The sequence below is a fragment of the Callithrix jacchus genome, chromosome 2, assembly GCF_049354715.1.
Source record: "Callithrix jacchus isolate 240 chromosome 2, calJac240_pri, whole genome shotgun sequence".
In the NCBI taxonomy this organism is placed as follows: domain Eukaryota; kingdom Metazoa; phylum Chordata; class Mammalia; order Primates; family Cebidae; genus Callithrix; species Callithrix jacchus.
Window position 1 is genome coordinate 171,755,128 of NC_133503.1, and position 27,576 is coordinate 171,782,703.

At 41.6% G+C, this 27,576-nt stretch overlaps 1 protein-coding gene across 6 annotated transcripts in view; it reads left to right on the forward strand.

Moving 5' to 3' along the window:
• The window catches only part of ADAMTS12 (ADAM metallopeptidase with thrombospondin type 1 motif 12), a 390,838-nt gene that overhangs the window by 333,709 nt on the left and 29,553 nt on the right, over positions 1-27,576 (forward strand). For all 6 annotated transcript variants that reach the window (XM_078365627.1, XM_035291707.3, XM_078365626.1 and 3 more), the window contains 2 exons: positions 434-644; positions 17,916-19,040. In XM_078365627.1, the coding sequence (XP_078221753.1) occupies positions 434-644; positions 17,916-19,040 (1,336 nt within the window). The remainder of the gene's footprint in view (positions 1-433; positions 645-17,915; positions 19,041-27,576) is intronic.

Sequence of the window (27,576 nt, forward strand, 5' to 3'; positions counted from 1 at the left end):
TATGTGTCAGGCTCTGTACTATGCACTTTACATGAATTGGTCTTTCATTTAATGCACAACACTTATACAAAGAAAAAATATTTTTACACACATTGAATAGATGACAAAGTGAAGCTTAAACCTGCCTAAAGTTGCACAGCAGAACCCTGGACCTCAGTTTTCTTACTGAACAGACAGGGCATGCATATATATAATTTTCTCATTCAAAAACATTCTTATTTAGCAACTGCTTATGCCATGTGTTCCGCTGAGTCTCTGGAGCTGTGATAGAAGACACCATGGCCCTGTCTGCAGCACGCCCCCTAGTGGATTGGAGGGTCTCCATGACCCTCTCAGCCCTGTGGTCTGCATTTCCACCCCTGCTTTCTCAGTGGTTAATGGAATGTATGTGTAAGTTGGTGATCTTCTCTCACTTGTCCATGTCTGCCTGCAGGTGGTGGGCAGGGGAATGGGAAGCATGCTCGGCGACATGCGGGCCCCACGGGGAGAAGAAGCGAACTGTGCTGTGCATCCAGACCATGGGCTCTGACGAGCAGGCTCTCCCGCCCACAGACTGCCAGCACATGCTGAAGCCCAAGACCCTCCTTTCCTGTAACAGAGACATCCTGTGCCCCTCGGACTGGACAGTGGGCAACTGGAGTGAGGTGAGCTCCGGGCTCAGAGGGGAAACTGGCATTATATATGCCTCATCAGCCCCTGCCTTCCTTCTCATTATCTGATCCAAAGTGACCCTAGGTAAAACTGCAAAATAGCCAGCATTCCTCCCCTCTGGCCTGTTTCCTGCATTTCCTGCTGTGTCCAGGGCTTATTTTCCATTCACACGGGATCTTGCTCTCACTTGCTCAGTGGTCAGCTTACTACCTGACAAGGGTGAGGTAGACCCTCCAGTACAGGATCACGACCACTAATTAATAAATCATCAAAAGTTTGGCTGGGCCCGTTGTTAAACCATTGGTAGCAGATCAGGGACCTCCCACACACTCTGAAAGTGGTTTATAAAACATTGACCAGCACATCACTGTAGTTACCCCAAATCAAAGGAGTGTCACTTGACACTAAGAAACATCCCCTCAAATTATCCATCTGTTCACCACATGTCAAGGCCAAACCAGACCAAGGTTTAAAACATCTATTATTAACCACGTATGTTCAAATAAATGTTGCATTTTCCCAAAAGTAATTTGATCTAATTATCTGACTATAATTGGAAATCAGTAAGCTGGACGGTTATGAAAAGCTCCCAGGCTTTAATTTTCTTTGGGTCACTGTGGAATCTGGTTTCATCAGGCCTTGTACTCCCAGTTACCAGTGGAAGGCCCCACAGTCTCCAAGGGCCTCAGCTCTGCTTCCCTCTGTGCAGTTCAGTAAACAACCTAAGGAATGACTAGAACATACCTGTTTGTTTTGTTTTGTTTTTTAATTGCACTTTAGGTTCTGGGGTACATGTACAGAACATGCAGGATTGTTGCATAGGTACATAATGGCAATGTGGTTTGCTGCCTCCATCCCCCTATCACCTATATCTGGCATTTCTCCCCATGTTATCCCTCCCCAACTCCCTAGCCACCGCTGTCCCTCCTCTATTCCCCCACCAACAGACCCCAGTGCATACCTGTTTTTTTTAAAACTTAACAGGCCAGAGTTTAGAGACGGATGCTGACTTAATCTTTTGAGTTTCCTTGAGAAGCCATATGCTTCCCATAATAATGCTACCACTGGCCGTGCACCAGTAATTCCAGTACTTCAGGAGGCCGAAGCAGGAGGATCACTTGAGCTTAGGAGTTTGAGACCAGCCTAAGCAACATGACAAAACCCCTTCTCTATGAAAAATATGAAAAATTAGCCAGGCATGGTGGCACATGCCTGTAGGTTCAGCTACTTGGTGGGGGCTGAGGCAGGAGGATCACTTGAGCCGAGGAGATTGAGAAGTTGTAGTGAGCTGATATCATGGCACTGTACTCCAGCCTAGGAGAGAAAGTGAGACCCTGTCCCAAAATAATAATAATAACAATGATGCCACCATTGCTCAGGATATTGTAGGAACTCCTGGGAGGACTCAGGAGGAAATGGAGAATATCTGATTCAGGAGAATGCCTCAGAAAGTCAATTAGAATGGAGCCTGATGAATAAATGAGTAATGTGATCAAAATCTTTGGGTTTAAAAATAATATTTGATTATAAATATGTGAGAGATTGCTTTTCACCTTATAAAGGTGCTCTGAAATAAGAATTTTAAAATTTGTGTAAGCAAAGGTACCATCTCCAAAGACACCTATTTGAAAGCAAAACACTCATTTAAATACAGCAGCTTTGATAAAAATCTTATTTCCAAGACTCCATTTTATTTTATTTTATTATTTATTTAAATTTTTTATTGCATTTTAGGTTTTGGGGTACATGTGCAGAACATGCAGTGTGTTTTGCTTCACCCACATTTGGCATTTCTCCCCAGGCTATCCCTCCCCAGTTCCCCCTCCCACTGTCCCTCCCCTTTTCCCCCCAATAGACCCCAGTGTTCAGTACTCCCCTCCCTGTGTCCATGTTTTCTCAATTTTCATCACCCGCCTATGAGTGAGAATATGTGGTATTTCATTTTCTGTTCTTGTGTCAGTTTGCTGAGAATGATGTTCTCCAGATTCATCCATGTCCCTACAAATGACATGAACTCATCATTTCTGATTGCTGCATAATATTCCATGGTGTATATGTGTCACATTTTCCCAATCCAGTCTATCATCAATGGGCATTTGGGTTGATTCCAGGTCTTTGCTATTGTAAACAGTGCTGCAATGAACATTCATGTGCATGTGTCCTTATAGTAGAACGATTTATAATCCTTTGGATATATACCCAGTAATGGGATTGCTGGGTCAAATGGAATTTCTATTTCTAAGGCCTTGAGGAATCGCCACACTGTCTTCCACAATGGTTGAACTAATTTACACTTCCACCAACAGTGTAAAAGTGTTCCTTTTTCTCCACATCCTCTCCAGCATCTGTTGTCTCCAGATTTTTTAATGATTGCCATTCTAACTGGCATGAGATGGTATCTCAATGTGGTTTTGATTTGCATCTCTCTAATGACCAGTGATGATGAGCATTTTTTCATATGATTGTTGGCCTCATATATGTCTTCTTTCGTAAAGTGTCTGTTCATATCCTTTGCCCAATTTTGAATGGGCTTGTTTGTTTTTTTCCTGTAAATCTGTTTGAGTTCTTTGTACATTCTGGATATCAGCCCTTTGTCAGATGGGTAAACTGCAAAAATTTTTTCCCATTCTGTTGGTTGCCACTCTAGTGACTGTTTCTTTTGCCGTGCAGAAGCTGTGGAGTTTCATTAGGTCCCATTTGTCTATTTTGGCTTTGTTGCCAATGCTTTTGGTGTTTTGTTTATGAAGTCCTTGCCTACTCCTATGTCCTGGATAGTTTTGCCTAGATTTCCTTCTAGGGTTTTTATCGTCCCATGTCTTGTGTTTAAGTCTTTAATCCATCTGGAGTTAATTTTAGTGTAAGGTGTCAGGAAGGGGTCCAGTTTCTGCTTTCTGCACATGGCTAACCAGTTTTCCCAACACCATTTGTTAAACAGGGAATCCTTTCCCCATTACTTGTTTTTGTCAGGTTTATCAAAGATTGTATAGTTGTAGATATTTTGTGTTGCCTCCGGTGCCTCTGTTTTGTTCCATTGGTCTATATCTCTGTTTTGGTACCAGTACCATGCTGTTTTGATTACTGTAGCCTTGTAGTATAGTTTGAAATCCAGTAGTGTGATGCCCCCAGCTGTGTTCTTTTTGCTTAGAATTGACTTGGCTATGTGGGCTCTCTTTTGGTTCCATATGAAGTTCATGGTGGTTTTTTCCAGTTCTGTGAAGAAAGTCAATGGTAGCTTGATGGGGATAGCATTGATTCTGTAAATTACTTTGGGCAGTATAGCCATTTTCACGATATTAATTCTTCCTAACCATGAACATGGAATGTTTCTCCATCTGTTTGTGTCCTCTCTGATTTCGTTGAGCAGTGGTTTGTAGTTCTCCTTGAAGAGGTGTCTTACATTCCTTGTGAGTTGTATTCCAAGGTATTTTATTCTTTTTGTAGCAATTGTGAATGGCAGTTCGTTCTGTTATTGGTGTAGATGAATGCTTGTGAATTTTGCACATTGATTTTATATCCTGAGACTTTGCTGAAGTTGCTTATCAGTTTCAGGAGTTTTTGGGCTGAGGTGATGGGGTCTTCTAGGTATACTATCATGTCGTCTGCAAATAGAGACAATTTGGCTTCCACCTTTCCTATTTGAATTCCCTTTATTTCTTTTTCTTGCCTGATTGCTCTGGCTAGAACTTCCAGAACTATATTGAATAGGAGTGGTGAAAGAGGGCATCCTTGTCTAGTGCCGGATTTCAAAGGGAATGCTTCCAGTTTTTGCCCATTCAGTATGCTATTGGCTGTTGATTTGTCATAAATAGCTTTTATTACTTTGAGATAAGTTCCATCGATACCGAGTTTATTGAGGGTTTTTAGCATAAAGGGCTGTTGAATTTTGTCAAATGCCTTCTTTGTGTCAATTGAGATAATCATGTGGTTTTTGTTTTTGGTCCTGTTTATGTGGTGAATTACACTGATAGACTTGCGTATGTTGAACCACCCTTGCATCCCCGGGATGAATCGTACTTGATCATGATGGATAAGTTTTTTGATTTGCTGTTGCAGTCAGCTTGCCAATATTTTATTGAAGATTTTTGCATCTATGTTCATCATGGATATTGGCCTGAAGTTTTCTTTTCTTGTGGGTCTCTGCCGGGTTTTGGTATCAGGATGATGTTGGTCTCGTAAAATGATTTGGGAAGGATTCCCTCTTTTTGGATTATCTGGAATAGTTTCAGAAGGAATGGTACCAGCTCCTCTTTGTGTGTCTGGTAGAATTCGGCTGTGAACCCATCTGGACCTGGGCTTTTTTTGTGTGGTAGGCTCTTAATTGCTGCCTCGGCTTCTGACCTTGTTATTGGTCTATTCATAGTTTCAGCTTCCTCCTGGTTTAGGCTTGGGAGGACACAGGAGTCCAGGAATTTATCCATTTCTTCCAGGTTTACTAGTTTATGTGTATAGAGTTGTTTGTAATATTCTCTGATGATGGTTTGAATTTCTGTGGAATCTGTGGTGATTTCCCCTTTATCATTTTTTATTGCATCTATTTGGTTGTTCTCTCTTTTCTTTTTAATCAATCTGGCTAGTGGTCTGTCTATTTTGTTGATCTTTTCAAAAAACCAGCTCTTGGATTTATTGATTTTTTGAAGGGTTTTTCGTGTCTCAATCTCCTTCAGCTCAGTTCTGATCTTAGTTATTTCTTGTCTTCTGCTGGGTTTTGAGTTTTTTTGATCTTGCTCCTCTAGCTCTTTCAATTTTGCCAATAGGGTGTCAATTTTGGATCTCTCCATTCTCCTCATATGGGCACTTATTGCTATATACTTTCCTCTAGAGACTGCTTTAAATGTGTCCCAGAGATTCTGGCATGTTGTGTCTTCATTCTCATTGGTTTTGAAGAACTTCTTTACTTCTGCCTTCATTTCATTGTTTTCCCAGTCAACATTCAAGAGCCAGTTGTTCAGTTTCCATGAAGCTGTGCGGTTCTGGGTTGGTTTCTGAATTCTGAGTTCTAACTTGATTGCACTATGGTCTGAGAGGCTGTTTGTTATGATTTCAGTTGTTTTGCATTTGCTGAGCAGTGCTTTACTTCCAATTATGTGGTCAATTTTAGAGTAGGTGTGATGTGGTGCTGAGAAGAATGTATATTCTGTGGATTTGGGGTGGAGAGTTCTGTAAATGTCTATCAGGTTTGCTTGCTCCAGGTCTGAGTTCAAGCCTTGAATATCCTTGTTGATTTTCTGTCTGGTTGATCTGTCTAATATTGACAGTGGAGTGTTAAAGTCTCCCACTATTATTGTGTGGGAGTCTAAGTCTCTTTGTAAGTCATTAAGAACTTGCCTTATGTATCTGGGTGCTCCTGCATTGGGTCCATAAATGTTTAGGATCGTTAGCTCTTGTTGTATCGATCCTTTTACCATTATGTAATGGCCTTCTTTGTCTCTTTTGATCTCTGTTGCTTTAAAGTCAATTTTATCAGAGATGTGAATTGCAACTCCTGCTTTTTTTTGCTCTCCATTTGCTTGGTAAATCTTCCTTTATCCCTTTATTTTGAGCCTTTGTGTATCCTTGCATGTGAGATGGGTTTCCTGGATACAGCACACTGATGGGTTTTGGCTTTTTATCCAATTTGCCAGTCTGTGTCTTTTGATTGGTGCATTTAGTCCATTTACATTTAGGGTTAATATTGTTATGTGTGAATTTGATACCACCATTTTGATGCTAAGTGGCTGTTTTGCCCTTTAGTTGTTGTAGATTCTTCATTATGTTGATGCTCTTTCGCATTCAGTGTGATTTTGGAATGGCTGGTACTGGTTGTTCCTTTCTATGTGTAGTGCCTCTTTTAGGAGCTCTTGTAAAGCAGGTCTGGTGGTGACAAAATCTCTGAGTACTTGCTTGTTCACAAAGGATTTTATTTTTCCTTCACTTCTGAAGCTCCGTTTGGCTGGAAAAGAAATTCTGGGTTGAAAGTTCTTTTCTTTAAGAATGTTGAATATTGGCCCCCACTCTCTTCTGGCTTGTAGTGTTTCTGCTGAGAGATCTGCTGTGAGTCTGATGGGCTTCCCTTTGTGGGTGACCCGACCCTTCTCTCTGGCTGCCCTTAGTATTTTCTCCTTTATTTCAACCTTGTTGAATCTGACGATTATGTGCCTTGGGGTTGCTCTTCTTTGCGGAATATCTTTGTGGTGTTCTCTGTATTTCCTGCATTTGAGTGTTGGCCTGTCTTGCTAGGTGGGGTAAATTTTCCTGGATGATGTCCTGAAGAGTATTTTCCAGCTTGGATTCATTCTCTTCGTCACATTCTGGTACACCTATCAAATGTAGGTTAGGTCTTTTCACATAGTCCCACATTTCTTGGAGACTTTGTTCATTCCTTTTTGCGCTTTTTTCTCTAATCTTGGTTTCTCGTTTTATTTCATTGAGTTGGTCTTCGACTTCAGATATTCTTTCTTCTGCTTGGTCAATTCGGCTATTGAAACTTGTGCATGCTTCGTGAAGTTCTCGTATTGTATTTTTCAGCTCCTTTAATTCATTCATATTCCTCTCTAAGTTATCCATTCTTGTTATCATTTTCTCAAATATTTTTTCATATCTTTTTTCAAGTTCCTTAGTTTCTTTGCATTGATTTAATACATGTTCTTTTAGCTCACAAAAGTTTCTCATTATCCACCTTCTGAAGTCTAATTCCGTCATTTCATTACAGTCATTCTCCGTCCAGCTTTGTTCCCTTGCTGGTGAGGTGTTTTGGTCCTTTCTAGGAGGTGAGGTGTTCTGGTTTCGGGTGTTTTCCTCCTTTTTGCGCTGGTTTCTTCCCATCTTTGTGGATCTATCCACTTGTCGTCTGCGTAGTTGCTGACTTTTCGATTGAGTCTCTGAGTGGACACCCAGATTGTTGATGATGAAGTATTTCTGTTACTTGGTTTTCCTTCTACCAGTCTAGCCCCTTCGCTGTATGACTGCTGCGGTCCACTCCAGGCCCTGCTTGTCTGGGGTGCACCTATAGCAGCTGCGGAACAGTGAGGGATGCTACCAGTTTCTTTTTCTGCTATCTTTGTCCCAAGATAATGCCTGCCAAATGTCAGTCTTTTGGATATAGAGGGGTCAGGGAGTTGCTTGAGGAGACAGTCTGTACTTTATATGAGCTCAGTTGCTGAGCTGTGAGCTCTGTTGTTCATTCAGGGCTGTTAGGCTGCTATGTTTGATTCTGCTGCAACAGAGCTCATTAAAAAAACCCTTTTTTTCTCAAATGCTCTGTCTTGGGGGGTTCGGGCTTTATTTTTGGATGTCTGTTGAGGTGTCCTGCCCAGCTAGGAGGCAGTCTAGTCACTGTTTGCCTGCTGAGGCTCCGCCCTGCTGTTGTGTGGTTTGCCCTGTTGCTGCAGACTCTGTTCTTCTGCTGCAGTCTCCGCCAAGGGCTATGCCCTGTGGCGGAGTCTCTCTTTTGTAGCGGGTTGCCTCGGCAACTGCAGGCTGCGTCAGCAGTGGGCGTGTATCTCAGTAGGGGCGGGTTGCCTCGGTGATGGTGTATGCCCCTCCCCCACAGAGCGTCTCAGGGACCGTCTGCACGGGGAGCGTTTGGAATCGCGGTTTTGTCCATCCCACTGGGCTACCCCAAACGCTGTGTTTCTGCAATCCCCTGGGCTGGCCCACTTTCCGAGTCCCATTCAGTCTCAAGTCCAGCCCTCTCAAGTCTCAGGTTGCCGGTTCAACAGGGCACCTGGACAAGCACGCCCTGTGGGGATCTCTGGGTAGGGCCGGCCGCAGCCACCCTGGCTGCCGGCTTTGCCAGGCGGTACCTCTGCCTGGTGTCCTGCGTCTCTTTTATACTTGGGAATTTCCCCGTTCTGTGGGCAACAAAGATCAGTCTGGAAATGCAGCTCTGACTCACCTCTCTGTGGATTCAACGAGAGCTTCAATCCTGGGTTGTTCTCACAGCGCCATCTTGAGTCCTCCCCCGCCCAGATACACTTTTAAAGAGAGGTACCATAGTGATTGTTGGTAGGCAGTATTTGTCATCTGAATTTTGTCTGGAGACCCACATCATTTGAAGCAGATAGTGCTCCAGCCATCATTTGCTCTGCACTGTGTCATTTGGGCCACCTGCGTGATCTGGAACTGTAAGATTACTGGTCCAAAAGACCCAAAAACTGACAGCCTCTAGATTCCTGTAAAACGACCTTCCCTGGGCTGACCTAAGTGAGAAAAAAGAAAAGGTACATTCATGAGCTCCCGTCCCTATCAAAGCACTCCACCAACTCAGGCAGGGAGGGGAGAGTGGCCTCAGCTGTGCCAGGTTGGTATACTGATTCCTGTGCCAGCAGGGATCAGAAAGGGGAGCTCTCTCTCCCCTGCTGCCCCAGGCAGGACTTTTCTTCCCCCCGTGACCAGCCTCTTTTCTCTAAGCTCATGTTCTAGATGACACCTGACTTTCACCTCAAATCTCAGGTTTTACCAAGAATCTTATCCTAGTTTTGTCCACCCTAGTTTTGTGGGCTTAGAGGGTAAAGAAGGGAATTCTAGTTTTTTGTAAATAGAGACCAGGTATCAAAGTTATTGTGGCTCCATTCCTTCCTAGATACATCATTTCAGGGACATGCCTTGTCCCTTGTGAGAGGCAGCCAGTCTAGTAGTGAAGGGCACAGCCCCTAGAGCATAACTTCCTGTGTTCATATGTGTAAGTGTGACAAACAGCACACTCCAGAAGCCAGGATGTGCGTGTTTGTTTATACAGTTTCTCTTTCCAAAGGCATTTCAGGCAGTTTACAGTAAAAGGGCCCTAGATACTGAAGTGGTGAACTAGAAATTGTGGCCATGCCTGGGAACAGAGAGCAACATGCTAAACATGTGAATAATAGGGTTATTTTGATGAAGCTTTCAGTTTAACCCAGTGCATCCAGACAACCAGGCAACAAGGGCAGCCCAGTGGGTTCCATAATTCTTTCTATCTGATAGATGGAAGGGTACCTCTTTTTCAAGAGACACCTTTGCTACTTCCAAGGAGAGCTTTAAAACAAATTGCCAAAATTATATGAGATTTTTAATAATGGCTCCAAGGATATAACTAGAGAATGTTCAGGCAGATACTTTGTAAAAATCCATGCCATCTTTTTCCTTGGATGGATGGATGGATGGATGGATGGATGGATGGATGGATGGATACATGGATAACCACCATGTACTTAATAGATGTTTGATTTGTGCATCCTTGGCAGAAAGGGAAGTGGGAGGAGCCCTGGCTGAGATCACAGAGAACCATCTTGGTCCTGATCTTGTATTGCATAAACTTGTATTGCACATTATACAGTCTTAGGAAAATGATTTTTCCTTTTAGGACCTCCATTTCCTCAACTATAAACCAACATGTTGCTTCTCCTAGTAACTAGACTAATAGTAATGATGGGTAGTAATTTTTCTAGGTTTTCCATCCCTGGCAATCTCTAATTGTGTGGCCTTGAGCCAGTGTTAATTCTCTCTTAGCCTGTTGTCATTTAGAAAGATAGCATTATTGTAAGTATTGAATAAGATAATTCATGCAAACAGTTAGCATAGTGCCTGGTAAATAGTAAGTGTTCACTAAATTATTATCAGACAAGAAGACAAGGGTCTACTTTCCATGCTACTCTGATTTTGCAAACCTTGCTCAATCAATTGTACCTAAATGTGCTGAAGGATTGATCTGTGGCCACCTAAGTTTTCACCTATCCCCTGCCTGAGCTCAAGGAGCTCATTTATTTTATGCTTGAAACACTGTAAGCGCAGTGCTTAGGCCCTACAGATTTTTCAAGGGCCTGCACAACTATTTGAGACCTGAAAAACAACTCATGCATCACTTCTATAAAAACAAAAGGACCCTGCAAAATCAGAAATCAATATTTAATTACATGTTAATAGCAAATACATACCAAGAATTTAGTATGCATTATTACTATGTATTGTGTATGTATCTATTAAATACTTTTATGGGTATTAGCACATTTAATCTATTTTTTACTATTATACTTTAAGTTTTGGGGTACCTGTGTAGAATATGCAGGTTCGTTACATAGGTATACACATGCCATGGCTGTTTGCTGCATCTATCACCCTGTCATCCACATTAGGTATTTCTCCTAATGCTAACCCTCCCCTGTCCCCCAACCCCCTGCTATTCTTCCCCTAAACCCCCACCCCCAACAGGCCCCGGTGTGTGATATTCCTCTCCTTGTGTCCATGTGTTCTCATTGTTCAACACCCACTTATGAGTGGGAACATGCAATGTTTGGTTTTCTGTTCTTGTGTCAATTTGCTGAGAATGATTGTTTCCAGCTTCAACCATGTCCCTGCGAAAGACATGAACTCATCCTTTTTATGGCTGCATAGTATTCCGTGGTGTATATGTGCCACATTTTCTTTATCCATTCTATCCTTGATGGGCATTTGGGTTGGTTCCAAGTCATTGCTATTGTGAATAGTAGCACATTTTATATTTACCATGACTTATTTAGCCCTATTTCATTAATACAAGTCTTCACTTTTTGGAATTTCAGACTATGCATAATGATTGCTGAGAAATCAGAGCCTCCCTAAAATTAAATGTTATCCTCACTGAATAATTTCGAAAGCACAGGAAAATAATAAAGCCTTTTACAAAAGATGAATAGACATTTCTCAAAAGAAGGAGTACAAATAGCAGCAAGCATGTGAAAAGGTGCTCAACATCACTGATCATCAGAGAGATGCAAATCAAAACTATAATGAGCTATTATCTTACCCCAGTGAACATGGCTTCCACCTAAAAGATGGGCAAAAACAAATGTTGTTGAGGAGGTGGAGAAAAGGGAAACCTTATACACTGTTGGTAGGAATGTAAATAGTTTAACCACTATGGAGCACAGTTTGGAGGTGCCTCAAAAAATGTAAAAGTTAAGCTACCACATGATTCAGCAATCCCACTGCTGGGTGTATACCAAAAAGAAAGGAAATCAGTCCATCAAAGAGATACCTGCACTCCTGTGTTTGTTGCAGCACTGTTGACAATAGCTAAGATTTGGAAGCAACCTAGGTGTCCACCAACAAATGAATAAAGAAACTGTGGTGCATATACACAATGGAGTACTATTCAGTCATACAAATGAATGAGATCCCGTCATTTGCAACAACGTGGATAAACTGGAGATCATTACATTAAGTGAAATAAGCCAGGCCCAGAAAGAGAAACAATGCATCTTCTCACTTACTTTAGGGCTCTAAAAATCAAAACAATTGAACTTATGGACGTAGAGAGTAGACGGATGGCTACTAGAGGCTAGAAACAGTAGTGGGAGTTTGCAGGGAAGGTAGGAATGGGTGCCAACCATAAAGAAATGGTTTATGGGCCCCCCCAAAAAATAGAAAGAATGAATAAGACCTACTATTTGGTAGCACAATGAGGTGACTATAGTCAATAATAACTTAATTGCACATTTTTAAATAACGTAAAGAGTATAATGATATTGTTTGTAACTCAAAGGATAAATGCTTGAAGGGATGAATACCCCATTCTCTATGATGTGCTTATTTCACATTGCATGCCTGTACCAAGCATCCCATGCACCCCATGAATATATATACCTACTATGTGCCCATGGACATCTTTTAAAAGTGAAATGAAAAAAATAATAAAGGCTTTCAAATGTTTTTTATAGCAAAAGATTACATTTCACTTGACAGGAGAGATGCATTTGAATATATTTGATGGGGTGTGGGGTGGATGCTCTAAAAGCAAACACACCCATAGGTTAGGAAGATCTCTAATCGACCCTTCCTGTGCCTGACAAAGACACAAACACACAAACAAAACATTCACTTAACCATGGCTGAGAATCAGTAAAGCACCAAGCCAATCACAGAGGTGGTGGAATGCCCAGTGACCCAATAGACTGAATGCTAATGTTCACAAATGAGCCTTCTCTGACTCTTGGGACAGAAGGCAGGACAGCAAGCGGCAATGCTTGTCTATTGCTAAATGGGAAGCAAAGCTAGACTCATGTAAAGTCCCTGCCAACCCAGGGAAGAGAGAGCATGGAGGGATAGGGATGTTTTTGAGAGTCGCTCACTCTCTAGATTCCCCAGTACCAGGCACTCCTGTGGGGCTGGCCGTCTGATATTCTGACTCTGTCACTCCATCTCTTGGTGTGGAGTGTCATTAGTGTCAACATCTCAGTTCTTCCCAGGCATCAGTAGCCTGTACTCTGCCAGGGTTCCTGGAGAACAGATATAGGCACCTCTGCAACCACTACTCACAGAAAACCAGCTGGGAGCTATGTTGATTGTTCTCATCAGGTGTGATTTTTAAAAAATATCTAGGCTACTGTCTTCGTTTTTGAGGGCTGCCCTAATGAAGTGCCACAGACTGGACAGATTAAACAACAGGAATTTATTGTCTTGCAGAGGCTACAAATCCAAGATCAAGGTATTGGCAAAGTTGCTTCCTTCTGAAAGCTGTGAGGGCCAATTGTTCCATGCCTTTCTCCCAGCTTCTGATGGCTTGATGTCAATCTTTGGTGCTCCTTGGTTTGTACATGCGTCACCCCAACCTCTGCCTTCATCTTCACATGACGTTCTACCTGCCTGTGATCTCTGTGTTCAGATTTCCCCTTGAGGGTGAGTCAGGGCCCACCCTCATGACCTTATTGTAACTTGATTACCTCTTTAAAGATCCTGTCTCTAATAAATAAGGTCAAATTCTGAGGCTAAAGGGCATTGGGATTTTGATGTATCTTTTTTGAGAGGGACACAATTCAACCCATAACAGATACCTATTTTGTTTAGCTTACTTTCAAAGCTGGTGTTTGTATGAGATCTAATTATTCATGTATAAATTTCTGACATTGTGCATTAAATGCTTTAATCCCTGAAGTATTCACTGTTTCACTACTCCTCCCGTTAGCCCAAGCCCTCTGATACACTCCAACTGTGTTTTTGAATAAATTCTTCCTCAGCATTATAGCTCAGGGCCAACTGTGAGCCTCCTCACCCCACACAGTGCACCACAGGTGGGTGGAGTTGACAAATTTGGCAGCAAGACTCTTTCTCAGTGGGTTCCCCCACAAGAGGCCTGAATCCAGGAGTAGTGACAAGTGAGGGCAAAATGACTCCTGGAGAGCACGTTAACAGGTTAACATGCTGCTTGCCTGGCCCAGGGTTCAAAATTACAAGGTAAGGACACACGATAATCATAGCTGAAGTTCGTTTGGAGAATTCTGAAACTACCAATTGAGATGGGTTTGGAGTGCGGTGTTGTGCACTGTACTTATCTCATCTGAAGGGCTTGACAGCTCCTAAGGAGATAAACACAGTTGGAAGATGTACTGGAAGAAGCGTGGAGCTGAATACAAAGCAGCACTGCCTGTTCTGCAGTGCGTAGGAGAAAAGGCAAATTTGTGTTCAGGCCCAATGCACTTGGTAGACAGCTAATACTGTCTAGATGGGCATAATGTGCCCCAGAACTAAGGAATGGCAATCGTGGGTTATTTTAAAGGTTCGGTGTATGCTGGCTAAGGAAAGTAGATGTGGATGGAAGGTAGATGTGCTGATGTATAAACTCCCAGACCCCAGTCTTCATTAATCAGGATTTAGGTTGCCATTTGAGAATGAGAGCAATAGATGAAGATTATCAGCTTTTCCAAAAGAAGTCAAAACTAAGGTATTTTACTAACATAAAATTGCTCATTTTAAAAATGTTGGCTACTATTTTGGTTTATGGTTTTTGTTTGTTGGTTGGTAGGTTAGTAGGTTTTAATATTGAGCAGGCTGAAGAATACAAGGCAGTGGGCCAAACATAGCCATTAGGCTGCTACTTTGGATCTCCTCTTCAAGAACCATCTTCTGTTTTAAAATATTAAAATCTAATGTATTTTTAACTCAGCAACTAGCTAGGTAGCTGAAATGGTCTGGCTCTGTGTCCCCACCCAAATCTCATCTTGAATGGTAATCCAAATTGTAATCCCCATGTGTTGAGGGAGATACCTAGTGAGTGATGATTAGATCATGGGAGTGGTTTCCCCATGCTGTTTTTGTGATAGTGAGTTCTCATGATGTCTAATGGTTTTATAAGGGGCTTTCCCCGCTTCACTCTGCACTTCTCTCTCCTACCGCCATGTGAAGAAGGACATGTTTGCTTCTTCTTCTACCATGATTATAAATTTCCTGAGGCCTCCCCAGCCATGCAGAACTGTAAGGCAGTTAAACCTCTTTCCTTTATACATTTCCCAGTCTCAGGTATTTCTTCATAGCAGCATGAAACGAACTAATACAGTAGTTATTACTTACCCCTGCCTTGCTCTTTTAGGTTGAGCAAATTCACACCATCAGAAGACTACTTAGTACTTGTTATTTGTAAATTTGAAAAACACATATCCATCTATTAGCTCTAGGAAGTCTGAATCTAAAAACATCCAGCAGTAAACCAGTGTGGGGTGTGTGAGTCTCCACCGTATCTTATAGGCATGTGCTTGCACCTTGCACCTACCTCACCCAGACAGCTGCTCACTTCACCCCTCCCTGATGAGACACTTCTGTGTGTCACTGTCAAGGGTAGTAGAAATTGGGGGACCCCAAGACCTTCATTGTGATCACTACTGTTATCAACATCATTATTAGAACAGTGATAATAATAGCTTTCAATCATTAATTGTCTTCATATATTGTGACACCTCTGTTAAGCCTGTTGTTGAAGGTAATCCCACAGAGCAGCCTTCAAAGTACGTGCTGCTGTTTCTGTTTCCAGGTGAAGAAGCTGAGGCTTAGTCACCAAATCACGCAGGGAGTTAATATGATAGATCAGGGAATTTAAGCTATTTCTCAGAGGTTCTATAGTTTTTTGACTTAATAGTTCAATGGGGAGGAGGAGGGGTATGCCCCTATACTTTTGCCTTTTAAAAATTTTGCAAAAGTGTACAAGTAAAGCTAACTTCCTTAGAGATATTAGCGACATTCAAATCAAAAGAAGCCAAAAAGAAAAGAAAGAGGAGAAGGAAAAGAAAAATCAAAGCATTTCCTATTATGTTACTATCTAGTCTAATACCTCATGGAAAGAGAAGCCAAAAACGGACCACCTGCTGCCTGAGGAGAGCTGGCAGTGCTGGGGCCTCCGTTATCAATCAGCTCTCAAGACTGAGCCTGCCTGAGGTGGCCAGCATGGAAATGTGTTCACACATACAAACCTGGTAAATTTTACAAAGTGGCGATCTGAAAATCCAAGATGTTCAGATTAGAATGTAACAAATGGAGAGGGACTCAGAGTGACTAAAATAGATGGTGCGCAGAGTATCTTTCTACACAAGAAGGAAAGAAGTAGTGCAGCAAACCAGGAAAATTAATACCTCCTGCCTTCCCTTTCCAGATCTAGGGAGAAGTGAGTCATGGACAGTGCCAGAAGAGACTGTTTCCTCCCTGGTGGGCTCCGATACTTGCAGTTGGTAGCACTTTGGTGGGAAATGAGTGTGCATTAAGGATCATTTCCACCCATATTATTATTAGTATTATTATTTCAAAACAAATCTGTACGTTCCGTCTTGGAGCAGCTTTAATATTTTGTGAACATCTTAAATCCACAGCTTTACTGGTTGAACCCAAATCCACAGTTGGCCACTCCCTCAGCTGTACATTCTCCTGTGCTCACAGCATCTCCTGATTTTCAAAAGAGCTGATTTCACAGAGCTGTTATACACTAGTGAGTGATTGTGCTTGATTGAAACAAAATAGAGGAGAGGTTTTCTACAACAATATTATGTTCCTGCTTAGAGAAAATTGAAAATAGAACTTGAGAATGCAAGGGTCTTCAACTAAATGCAGAAGCTCATGAGTGAGAATTTTTCCATTCCTAATATTTTTTCCAGGTAAACGAGTCACCGAATCAATAGGTACAAGGTAATCACTGTGTCCTCAGAACAATTCTGAATTCCATTACGAATAAAACACAGTTCTCGCCTTTGGATAGTTTTTCATAAATTGAAAGCCACTGAGTGAACTCCATGGACAGCTACTTCTATAATGTGTTGCACTAGGTTTTGGAATCGGGGTAGAATAAATCTAATGCTTATTCTGTGACTGACTTGCTGCCTTTCAAGTGAGTCCCTGGGTCTCAGGTTCCTCACTTGTGAAAGGCAGAATAACCGTTCCTGCCTTGTACGCCTCATAGGGACGTTGTGTATATCATATAGAATAATGTCTGTGAAGCCCGTTGAAATCATTATGCACTCCCAATCCTTAAGAAACCTGCTGTGAGGTCAGGGATACAGGACAGAAAAATGTTAAACGGCCAAGGAAGAACCCTGGGTGGTCTGTGTTCAAGTACCAACTGTTTTGTGGTTGACCGAAAATGCCATTGGAAAGGGGAGCTAAAAATTGAACTGTTTGGCAAAATATGGATTTTTCAAAATATCTAGAAATGTAGTGTTTTATAGCAATTCCATATGTGCCATTCACAGCTGTTGAAATTGATGCAATGAACATTATTTTCCATGTATCCTGAGGAAGGCCTGTTCTGTTAGGATTCTCCCAAAGGCAGTCTAGCTGCTTGGGCTTCAGCACGGCCTACAGAATGTGAAGGGAACATTGGGGAGGGCCACCTACCAGTACCCCAGAGTGCACCTCAGTGCCATGCTAAGGGATTCACCTAACTCCTTGGGAAAGGCTATCTCCTACCTTTGATTAACTATGTACCTTTAAATTTTAGAATAGGTCTTGGCTCTGTGCACCTGTGTGAGTATGGTGACGGTCTAGCTTGTAATCTGATTCCACCTGCCATAGGCCAATAAAAATGGAGCTTGAGGTACCTGGGAAAAATGTGGGAGTTGTGATAGTTGGTTTCTAAATGTAAAGGGAAAGGTTCCTTGTACCTAACTTAATATTCCATAGAATATGCAAACTTTATACATTAATTTAATAACATCACAATCCCAGAGAAGAGACAATAGGACTTACTAGCTCTTTAAAAGATTTGGCAACTTGTGTAAACCATGGCACTCATTGTGGATCCCACCATACACCTTTCACAGCCAAAAGGGACTGCAGTTTGACTACATCATGATTTAAATTTTCAGTTTGTGAAGAATAAACTGTTGAGTCTGACTCCCAGCTGGTCTCCAAGAGATACATATTTCCATGAAAAACTGAAAGAGCACAGAAACAAAACGTAGGGATAGCAGGCAATTTTAGCTGTATGGTGGTTTCCACCAGGCCTCTTTATCTGTTATGAACCTGACCATGAGAAAAAAGCATCTTTTCTCACCAGGCTAACAGCTGTTTCTCTCTTCTAGTGTTCTGTTTCCTGTGGTGGTGGAGTGCGGATTCGCAGCATCACATGTGCCAAGAACCATGATGAACCCTGCGATGTGACAAGGAAACCCAATAGCCGAGCTCTATGTGGCCTCCAGCAATGCCCATCCAGCCGGAGGGGTCTGAAACACAACAAAGGCACAATTTTCAATGGAAAAAACCCACCAACACCTGAGCAAGACCCCCTAAAACCTATCCCTCCATCTACATCCAGGCCCAGAATGCTGACCACACCTATAGGCCCTGAGTCTATGAGCACAAGCACTCCAGCAATCAGCAGCCCTAGTCCTACCACAGCCTCCAAAGAAGGAGACCTGGATGGGAAACAGTGGCAAAATAGCTCAACCCAACCTGAGCTGAGTTCCTACTATCTCACTTCCACTGGAAGCATTTCCCAGCCCATCCCCACTGCCCCATCCTTGAGCATCCAGCCAAATGATAAAAATGTTTCCAGTTCAGCTACTGGTCCTACCTGGGAGGGAGGTCTTGTAGCTACAACAACAAGTGGTTCTGACTTGTCATCTTCCAGCAACCCCATGACTTGGCCTGTGACTCCGTTTTACAATACCTTAACCAAAGGCCCAGAAACGGAGATTCACAGTGGTTCAGGGGAAGACAGGGAAGAGCCTGAGGGCAAAGATGAAAGCAACCCTGTAATATGGACCAAGATCAGAGTACCTGGAAATGATGCTCCAGTGGAAAGAAGTACAGAAATGCCACTTGCACCTCCCCTAACACCAGATCTCAGCAGGGAGTCTCCATGGCCACTCTTCAGCACAGTGATGGAAGGACTGCTTCCCAGCCAAAGGCCCAGTACCCTCAAAAATGGGATACCCAGAGTTGAGGGGATGGTAACTGAAAAGCCAGCCAACACTCTGCTCCCTCTGGGAGGAGACCACCAGCAAGAACCCTCAGGAAACACAGCAAACCATAACCACCTGGAACTTCCAAATGATATGAATCAAACAAAAAGTTCTCAGCCAGTCCTGACTGAGGAGGATGCAACAAGTCTGATTGCCGAGGGCTTTTTGCTGAATGCCTCCAATTACAAGCAGCTCACAAATGGCCACAGCTCTGCACACTGGATCATTGGGAACTGGAGTGAGGTAAGACATTTCCTACCCCAGGCCTGGTTTTACATGGAAAAAAGCTAGGAGTGTTAAATTCATGTGAATATTTCAAAATGAACTTGAATGAAGACATTCTACTATGAAAACAAAAGGAAGCAAGCAGAACCATACTCTCATCTCCCTCCTTACCCCCCTAACTCTTCAAATGGAAAAAAATTCTATAAATTACATAACTTGTGAAATTTTATAGATATATTGTCTAGCTTTTAATCTGATTCTACCCGCCACAAGCCAATGAGAGTTCCTGCCTTGTACATTTCATAGGGATGTTGTGTGGATCACACAGAATAATGTCTGTGCAGCCTTTTGAAATCATTATGCAGTCCCCATCCTTAAGAAACCTGCTTTAAGGTCAGGGATACATGACAGAGACATGTAAAATGACCAGTGAAGACCCATGGGTGGTCCATGTTCAAGTGCCAACCGTTTGGGGGTTGACTTAAAATGTCACTGGAAAGGGAAGCTAAAAACTTATATATAGAGAAGAAGAACAAATGCAGTAAGATACGGTGAAAAGTGCCCTGAACTAAGCCAAGAAGGCTGGTCAGTCATCTGTGTGATCATGGTGAATTCATCTATCTTTCTGAGCCTGCTTTTTGCCTGCAGACTGATAAGCCTAGTGTAAATTATCTCTAATGTCCCTTCCAGCCATAAACTGCAATGATCCTGTGATGAAAGACCACTGAAAAAGCCTGAGTTCACATTTCAATCAGAAACCTAATTTTGAGATTTGGTTTAAAATTGTGAAGTAATCACAGATAGAATGGACATCTAAGACAAAACTCGTTAAAACAATTGTATAGCTTGCCGTATCAGTGATTTTTTTTTCTTAGTGCTTACATTTTAAACAATCATTTTGGCTTATTGAAAGAATTAGAATATAGAGGAAGAAGAAAATAAGCATGATGAAATCATGCTGGCCTCTATTTTCACACTCCACAAATTTGGCTGATATTTGTTTTTCCATTTCTAGAACTAATTACAACCTCTGAAACATCAAAATCATTTCTCACCTCTTTGAAATCTGAATATTCAGTACACAAACTTGTTAATATAATGTAACAATGCAAAAGAGGACTTTACACAAAGTAATCACACGTTCAAATCAGTCAGCATTTTTATGACACTTCATGATTCATCTCCACAGCTAAAGGGAAGTAAGCTATTAGCAGCTAATATAAAAATAACAATGTTAAGGATAATAATTTATAAAGCATGTTAATTTCCAAACCACTTTCACAGGCAGTCTCTTATTTTTTCCTTTTGATCATCCTGATGAGTAGGTAAGTGTCTCATTGATATGAATTTGCAAATAGAAAAAGAGATCTGTAACAGTTAAGTGATTTGTATGAGGACGCAGTTGGATGACAAACCTTCTCTCTCTCCCCACTCTGATCTGCTATCTCTCTAGTGGATCTTAGCACCAACTGATAACTTAACCGCATAAAATTATTTTCTATAAATTAATCAACATCATTGGTCATGGAATTGACTAGAAGCAATAAATAGGTAAATTCAAACCTCCAAAATTTCTTGCATCAAATACTCTAATTGTTTGCATTTGAGCTACTATTCCACTTTGATTTATGTTTGATTTATAGAATGAGTTATATGTCCTGTCAATGGAGCAACATCCTACCATCTCCATTTGGAGGTAAAGAATTCACCTTCAGAGGTAGAAAAGATGTTCATGCTTACAGCAAGTCAATTTGTTGAAGGAAGGAGATGAATGGGTCTCATGACTCCTGACATTTTAGTCCTGTTTCTTTCCTAATCAGGCTCTTGACAGTGAGAAGGATGTTGACAGTTAACATTTATAAAGCATCCATCAGGCTTTAAAAGCATGATTTTATGCTAAGGAGCATACATTCTCTCATTTAATCCTCATCACAGTCCCAGGAGATTGGTAATATTTTTCCCTATATTAGAGGCAAGGAAATTGAAGCTGAGGGAATTTAAGTAGCTAGCCAGAATCGTACATACCTGTGAGCTACGGGGATTTGAACTCAGGCAGATGGACTTCAGAACCCATGACCCCTAGCTCTGCAAATCAGAAAACATTACCATCCTTCGTGCCTTTGATTATATTTGTTTCTTCTTTGGTCATATTACATATGAGAATAATCCCAGCTATGTTGTGACCTTGGGTAATCAGATGAGAAAATCGCATAGTTCACAAGAAAGTTCTTCAAAATAACAATGAGGCCACTCATGTTACTTTGAGTTTACAGAGGCAAATTGTCCTTCTATTACCACAGTAGGTCCAGTCTAGATATTCTGAAATAAAATTGATCTGTTTAGGTATTTCTGAAGTGATAGCATTAAATTCCCCAACGGCAGTCTAGCTACTTGTGCTTCAGCATGCCCTACGGAATGGGGAGGGAACACTGGGAGAAGCACCTGCCAGCACCTTTCAAATACTCTCAAGATTTATCTTTTCTTCCTAAATCATATGGTATTCCGAAAGGGCAGATAAGCAGGCCTACTGTCTTCCTTCAGTTGACACAGTGTAGACGGTGTGTGGCTTCTGTGGACTAAAAAACAAAGAAAACACGTTGTACAAGTGGAGGCTACTAATTAACTTGTACTTTGATATTGAGTTAATGGAGATAAGGAATGAAAGCATTAATGACACTGTGGGCCATGAAAGTAAGACAGCCTAGGTCAACAGAATATGAAGAAGTAGATGATAAAAGGCATATGTGTAGGATCGACATCAGAACCATGAAAGTATGAATGACAAGTGCAGTATGCACATGTAGTTGGAAGTCACATGTGCATACACTCACACATGTTAGGAAGGCTAGGCTTCTGTAACAAATACAGCCCAAGAAGTGATGGCTTACCGGGAGAGATGTTGAATTCGCCATCACATGGCTATACACGGTGATTCCAGTCTGCGATGCTGATGATGGTAGAGGATGGTGCAGTCATTTGGGAACCCACGCTGACAATGGCTCTGCCATCTTCCCATCATCAAATTTGCTTTGGGGTCACTATCCCAGTCAATTAGAAAGAGAAAAGAGCCATAGAGGCACTCCTGTAGGAGGTGGTCTGCCCCAAGTCTTGAAGTGGGACAAATCACTTCTGCCTACATTCCATTGTCTAGAACTAAGTCACATGGCCAAACCAAACTCAAGGAAGCTGGGAAATGCAATCAAATCATGTGGCCAGAAGAGGAAAAAGGATTATAGTAAGTACCTAGAATACCTCGCACTGTCTGTTGCTGACTGTAGGTAGCCTATTCTGAAACAATGAAGATGAGGGTTTTGACCTATAGGGAGGTTATTGCAATAGTCCAGATGAGGCATGACAACTATAGCAAGAATGTTCAGGATGAAGAAGGGAAAATATATCTAAGATATATTTAGAACTAAAAATCAGCTGGGTTTGTAAATAATGGGATATGGGCTATGAAGAAGAGAGAGGAGAAGAGGAGTCTGTCATTGACTCATCGACTTTTTTTGGAGACAGGGTCTCACTCTATCACCCAGGTTGGAGTGCAGTGGCTACATGATAGCTCATAACAATCCTTTTATGAACAAGCAAGTACTCAGAGATTTTATTACCACCAGGCCTGCTTTACAAGAGCTTCTGAAAGAAGCATTATACATAGAAAGGAACAACCAGTATTAGCCTTTCTAAAAATATACCAAAAAGTAAAGAGCATCAACATAAAGGAGAATTTATATCTACGAATAGATAAAATAGCCAGTTAACATCAAATGGCAGTAACCCTAAATTTAAATCACTAAATCCCCCAATCAAAAGATACAGCCAAAACCTAACGGTATGCTAAATCCAGACCCATTTCACATCCAAAGATACACAAAGACTCAAAACAAAGGGATGGAGAAAGACTTATCAACCAAATGGAGAGCAAAAATAAATAAATAAATAAAAAGCAGGAATTGCAATTCTCGCATCTGATAAAGTAGATTTCAAAGCAACAAAGATATAGTGGTAAAAGGATCAATGCAACAATAAGAGCTAACGATCCTAACACCCAGATACATAAAACCCATAAAGAGATTTAGACTCAACGAGACAGAAAATTAATAAGGACATCCAGGACTTGAACTCAGATCTGGAACAAGTAAACTTAATAAATATTTATAGAGCTCTCCATTTTAAATACACAAAATATTGATTGGCCATTATTAATACCCATTTTTAGAATAAAGCAATATTCCTGTCCTCTCTCCCTCTTTTTCTTCCTCTTTCTTCCTTTCCTTCACTCCTTTTTTTTTCTTTCTTTCCTTCTCTCCTTTCAAAAAAAAAAAAATCCTGAAATCCTGGGCTCAAGCAATCTTCCCACCTAAGTCTCCAGAGTAGATAGGAACAGGTGCCAACCACCGCACTCAGATAATTTTTTAAATTATTTTTTGCAGAGATGGGAGTCTTGCTATGTTGTCAAGGCTATTCTGGAACTCCTGGCCTCAAGCAAAATTCTGCCTCAGCTTCCCAAAGTACTGGGATTATCAGCATGAACCACTATTCATTCGGGTTTTGACTGTCATTGACTATTCAATTTGAATCAACTAATTTAAATTTTGGGGGTCTGCTGGGTAGTGGTCCTATGAACTAAAATTGTGTCTAAAAACCAAATGGTTGTATCATGATCCAGATACTAGTTTTATAACCATCCTCTTATCTTTTCATTCATCACAAATTCCAGAGCAGTTGTGGAATTATGGAATTTAAGTGTGCTTTAATGATTTTTGTCTTGAGAATATTTAATATATGTTAATTCATTGATAAATGTTAATTTAACAAAACATGCGAGCTAAGCCAAAATAAAGTACGCATCAACTATGATTACTGTTTGAGATCAAAGTTTAATTAACACATTTTGATTATAGTGAATCAAAATAGAGAATTAATTGTCTCAAACATCATTATTTGACTTTGACAGAAATAAACTGTCTTATTGAATACGTTATAGGTCACACACACAAAAAAAACTGGCAACAGTGGTGGAACCATTAGCAGCTATTAATGCTAGGCAGTTTGGCTGGAAAAAGAATATTGGCTCTGAAGGCAGAGTTTTTCAAAGCTGTAAGGATTATTACTAGAATAGAGCTCCACATTCAGCAGGAGTCCCCCCTTGTGACAGGGCCAGTGCCTGCTCCCTTTGTGCATAGTTTGAGAGAAAATGTTTAATAAATAGAACTGAAGGCTGGCGTGGTGGCTTATGCCTATAATCCCAGCACTCTGGGAGCCTGAGGCAGGTGGATCACTTGAGGTCAGGAGTTCGAGGCAAGCCTGGGCAACAAGGCAAAACCCTGTCTCTACAAAAAAAATATAAAAATTACTCAGACATGGTGGTGCATGCCTGTAGTCCCAGCTACTCGGGAGCCTGGGGCATGAGAAACACTTGAATCTGGGAGGTAGAGGTGGCAGTAAGCCAAATTCGAGCCACCCCACTCCAGACTGTGCAACAGAGCTAGACTCTGTTTCAAAAAATAATAATAAATGTCAGAGAGTGTCAAGGTTCAGAATGAAAACTCTGAGTTTTGAGTTCCTTATTGTCCCTGCTTTTTATTTCTGCCTATTCTTGAAGTTGTTTCTTTGTAGTTGCCTCTCCGTGTTATGAGTCACTTACCTCTCAATCACCACATCTTAAACCCTCTAGAATCACCATCGATATGAATTTGCCTCTGTCCTACAGCAAAAAAAAAAAAAAAGTTAATAGTTTTTCAAGTCAGTGTCATTTCGTCATTTCTGTCCTCTCCTCTTTATTTTCTCTGTTACTCTAAGGTCCAGTAGTTTCTAATCTAATGATAGGAGGAATTTAGAGATGGAGAAGGATGCTTTTGTTTTTTACAACAATGTGGGGAAAGGGCTGCAATAGAATTCAATGTCTGAGAGCCGTGAATGATTTAAGTCCCATGACATTCAGGAAAGTCCCTTATAAGGAAGAGTTGTTGAGTCCCAAATGCCGATGGTGGCCAATAGATGAGAGTGAAGGACCTCGGTTACGCCTCCTGCTTAGAACACCTGCCCGTGCCTCCTTGCTGTTCTACACACCTCCGGCCTCTCCCTTCTCCTATCTTTCCACACGCTGTTGCACAAGACATAAGATTGCCAAATTCAACCTCCAAAAAGCTCTTCCAATCATTCCAAACTCCTGCTTATAAGTCTTTGATATCTCATTTCATAGTTGTTTGAATAAAATCTACTCCAACCCAACATCCAACAGCCTTCCCAATCTTACATAATCAAGCTTTCAAAATGTACTGCCTCCTGCTTTTCTTCATCCATTCTAAGCTTCAACAAATAGAGACTACTCAGTTGCCTTAAACTTGCCTCTCCCAGTCCGGTGTCTCTGTTCACACTGGATCCTCTCCCTGAATTTTCTCCCTTTCCTCCTCTGCCCTTTTAAATCCTACCTGTTCAGGATCAAGCTTTGAGTCTGATCCTGCACAAAGCTTTTCTGGATTCCTAAAACAGGAGTGATTTCTGAAGTTCCTTGGATGTGATCTGAAGTCGCTCTTGCAATGTCCTTCCGCCTTCTGGCCTGTGGGAGGCTGTGCACAGCCCCGGTGGACACAGCACATTCCTTTCATTGTGTTTTCAGATATTAAGTAATTAATATAAAAGCTGAGTTAACACTGTATGTAGATGTAAAACTTGAAGCCAGACTTTCTGGGGTTTAGTCCTGACTCAGTAAATTACCAGCTGTACGTTCTCATTCTACCTCATTTCCCTCACCCATAAAATGAGGATGATAATAATGCCCAACTCATATGACCTAGGAGATAAAAGGAGTAACTATATGTAAGTTACTCGGAAGAGTGTCAGACACACAGGAAGTACTCTGTGTTTGCTCTGATCCATATTTACAAAACAGAAAACTTCAGTGCTGTGCAGTGTGCATGGCTATGGCTCTTATTTTGATAGACACTCATCTCTCATTGAATTGCCTCATCATTCAGTCAGATCCCTTGGACCAGTCAGTTAACTGTAAACTGTGTAGTCATGTAGAATGGAAGTGACGGCATAATTTTCCACAGCATTTCAGATCAGTTTTCATATGGTGCTGATGTGACCCCCCAGCATCAGTTGAGATTCTGAACACCTGGGCACTGACCCTTGAGTTGGTCAGTCAGTCGCCACAAGGTCGCCAGCTTTGAGTAATGAGCCCTCATCCTCCAGCAGGCCAGCCCAGGTTTACTCTCATAGCAGAGGCAGGGGTCCAAGAGCAAGAATGGAAAGCAAGTCACAAGAACGACCCGATTCAAGAGCTGGAGAAATAAATTCCACCTCTGAATGAGAGAAGCTGCAAAGTCCCCTTGCAAAGAGCATGGGTTTAAGGAAGTGTGAACGATGCAGGCCATGAGTGCAATCAATCTATAGCACTTCACCTGTTATCTCTATTACCTAGATACATAATATGATATAAAGGAGAAAGTGCTAGGGACTTACAAAAGAAACAAATCAAATCCTAAACAATTTTAAGCAGGAGAACATATTACCTCTATAAATGACCCACTTGGAAAAGATGATGTAGTAGAAAATAATTTCTACTTTTCCCTTTCAGTGATCTACATATTATCCACCTAAGAACTCTATTACATTATATATGTTATAACACAGAAACCTGCACAAAATGAAACATAAAATTATGTGGAGAGTGAAGGCCAGATATGGTGGCTCACACCTGTAATACCAGCATTTTGGGAGGCTGAGGAGGGTGGATCACCTGAGATCAGGAGTTTGAGATCAGCCTGGTTAATAAGGTGAAACCCAGTCTCTACCGAAAATACGAAAAATTAGCCAGGTGTGGTGGCACACACCTGTAATTCCAGCTACTCAGGAGGCTGAGGCAAGAGAATTGCTTGAACCCAGGAAGTGAAGGTTACAGTGAGTTGAGATTGTGCCACCACACTCCAGCCTGGGCGACAGGGCAAGACTCCATCTCAAAAAAAAAAAAGTATGTGGATAGTGAAGATACAGCAAGAAAAACAAGTCTGGTCTTTATTTACAGCCTATCCAAAGAAACCTTCAAGCATGTCAAAGATGGAACGTATGCCCTGTGTTTTTTTAATTCAGCACTGCTACTCGTCCAGAAGCCGCCCCTTTTCATGAGAATGAGCAGAGGAGAGGGGATGCAAGAAAAATCAGTTACAGGAAAGAATCAGGCACATAAAAGCAAACAAATTATGTGGCGGACATTTGTATAGTTTTCAAAGTGACCCCATGCTAAACCTGAGACACTTAAGTATTATAAACAAACAAAAACACTTTGAGGGGAGTGAGATGTATGTGTGGGAAAAGGTGACTGAGTTCTTCACCACCAGTGGATCACGGGATGAAAAGCCTCGTGCTCTAACATCTTTCTAACTCCAAGTGTGATCTGAAGACCAACAGCATCGGCAGCACCTGGGAGCTTGCGAAAAGGCACAGTCTCCTCCCCTCCCCAGACCCACTGAGTCAGAATCTGTGTTTAGCAAGGTCCCCAGGTAATTCACATGGTCTCTAAAGTTTGAGGTGCACTACTGTAACAAAT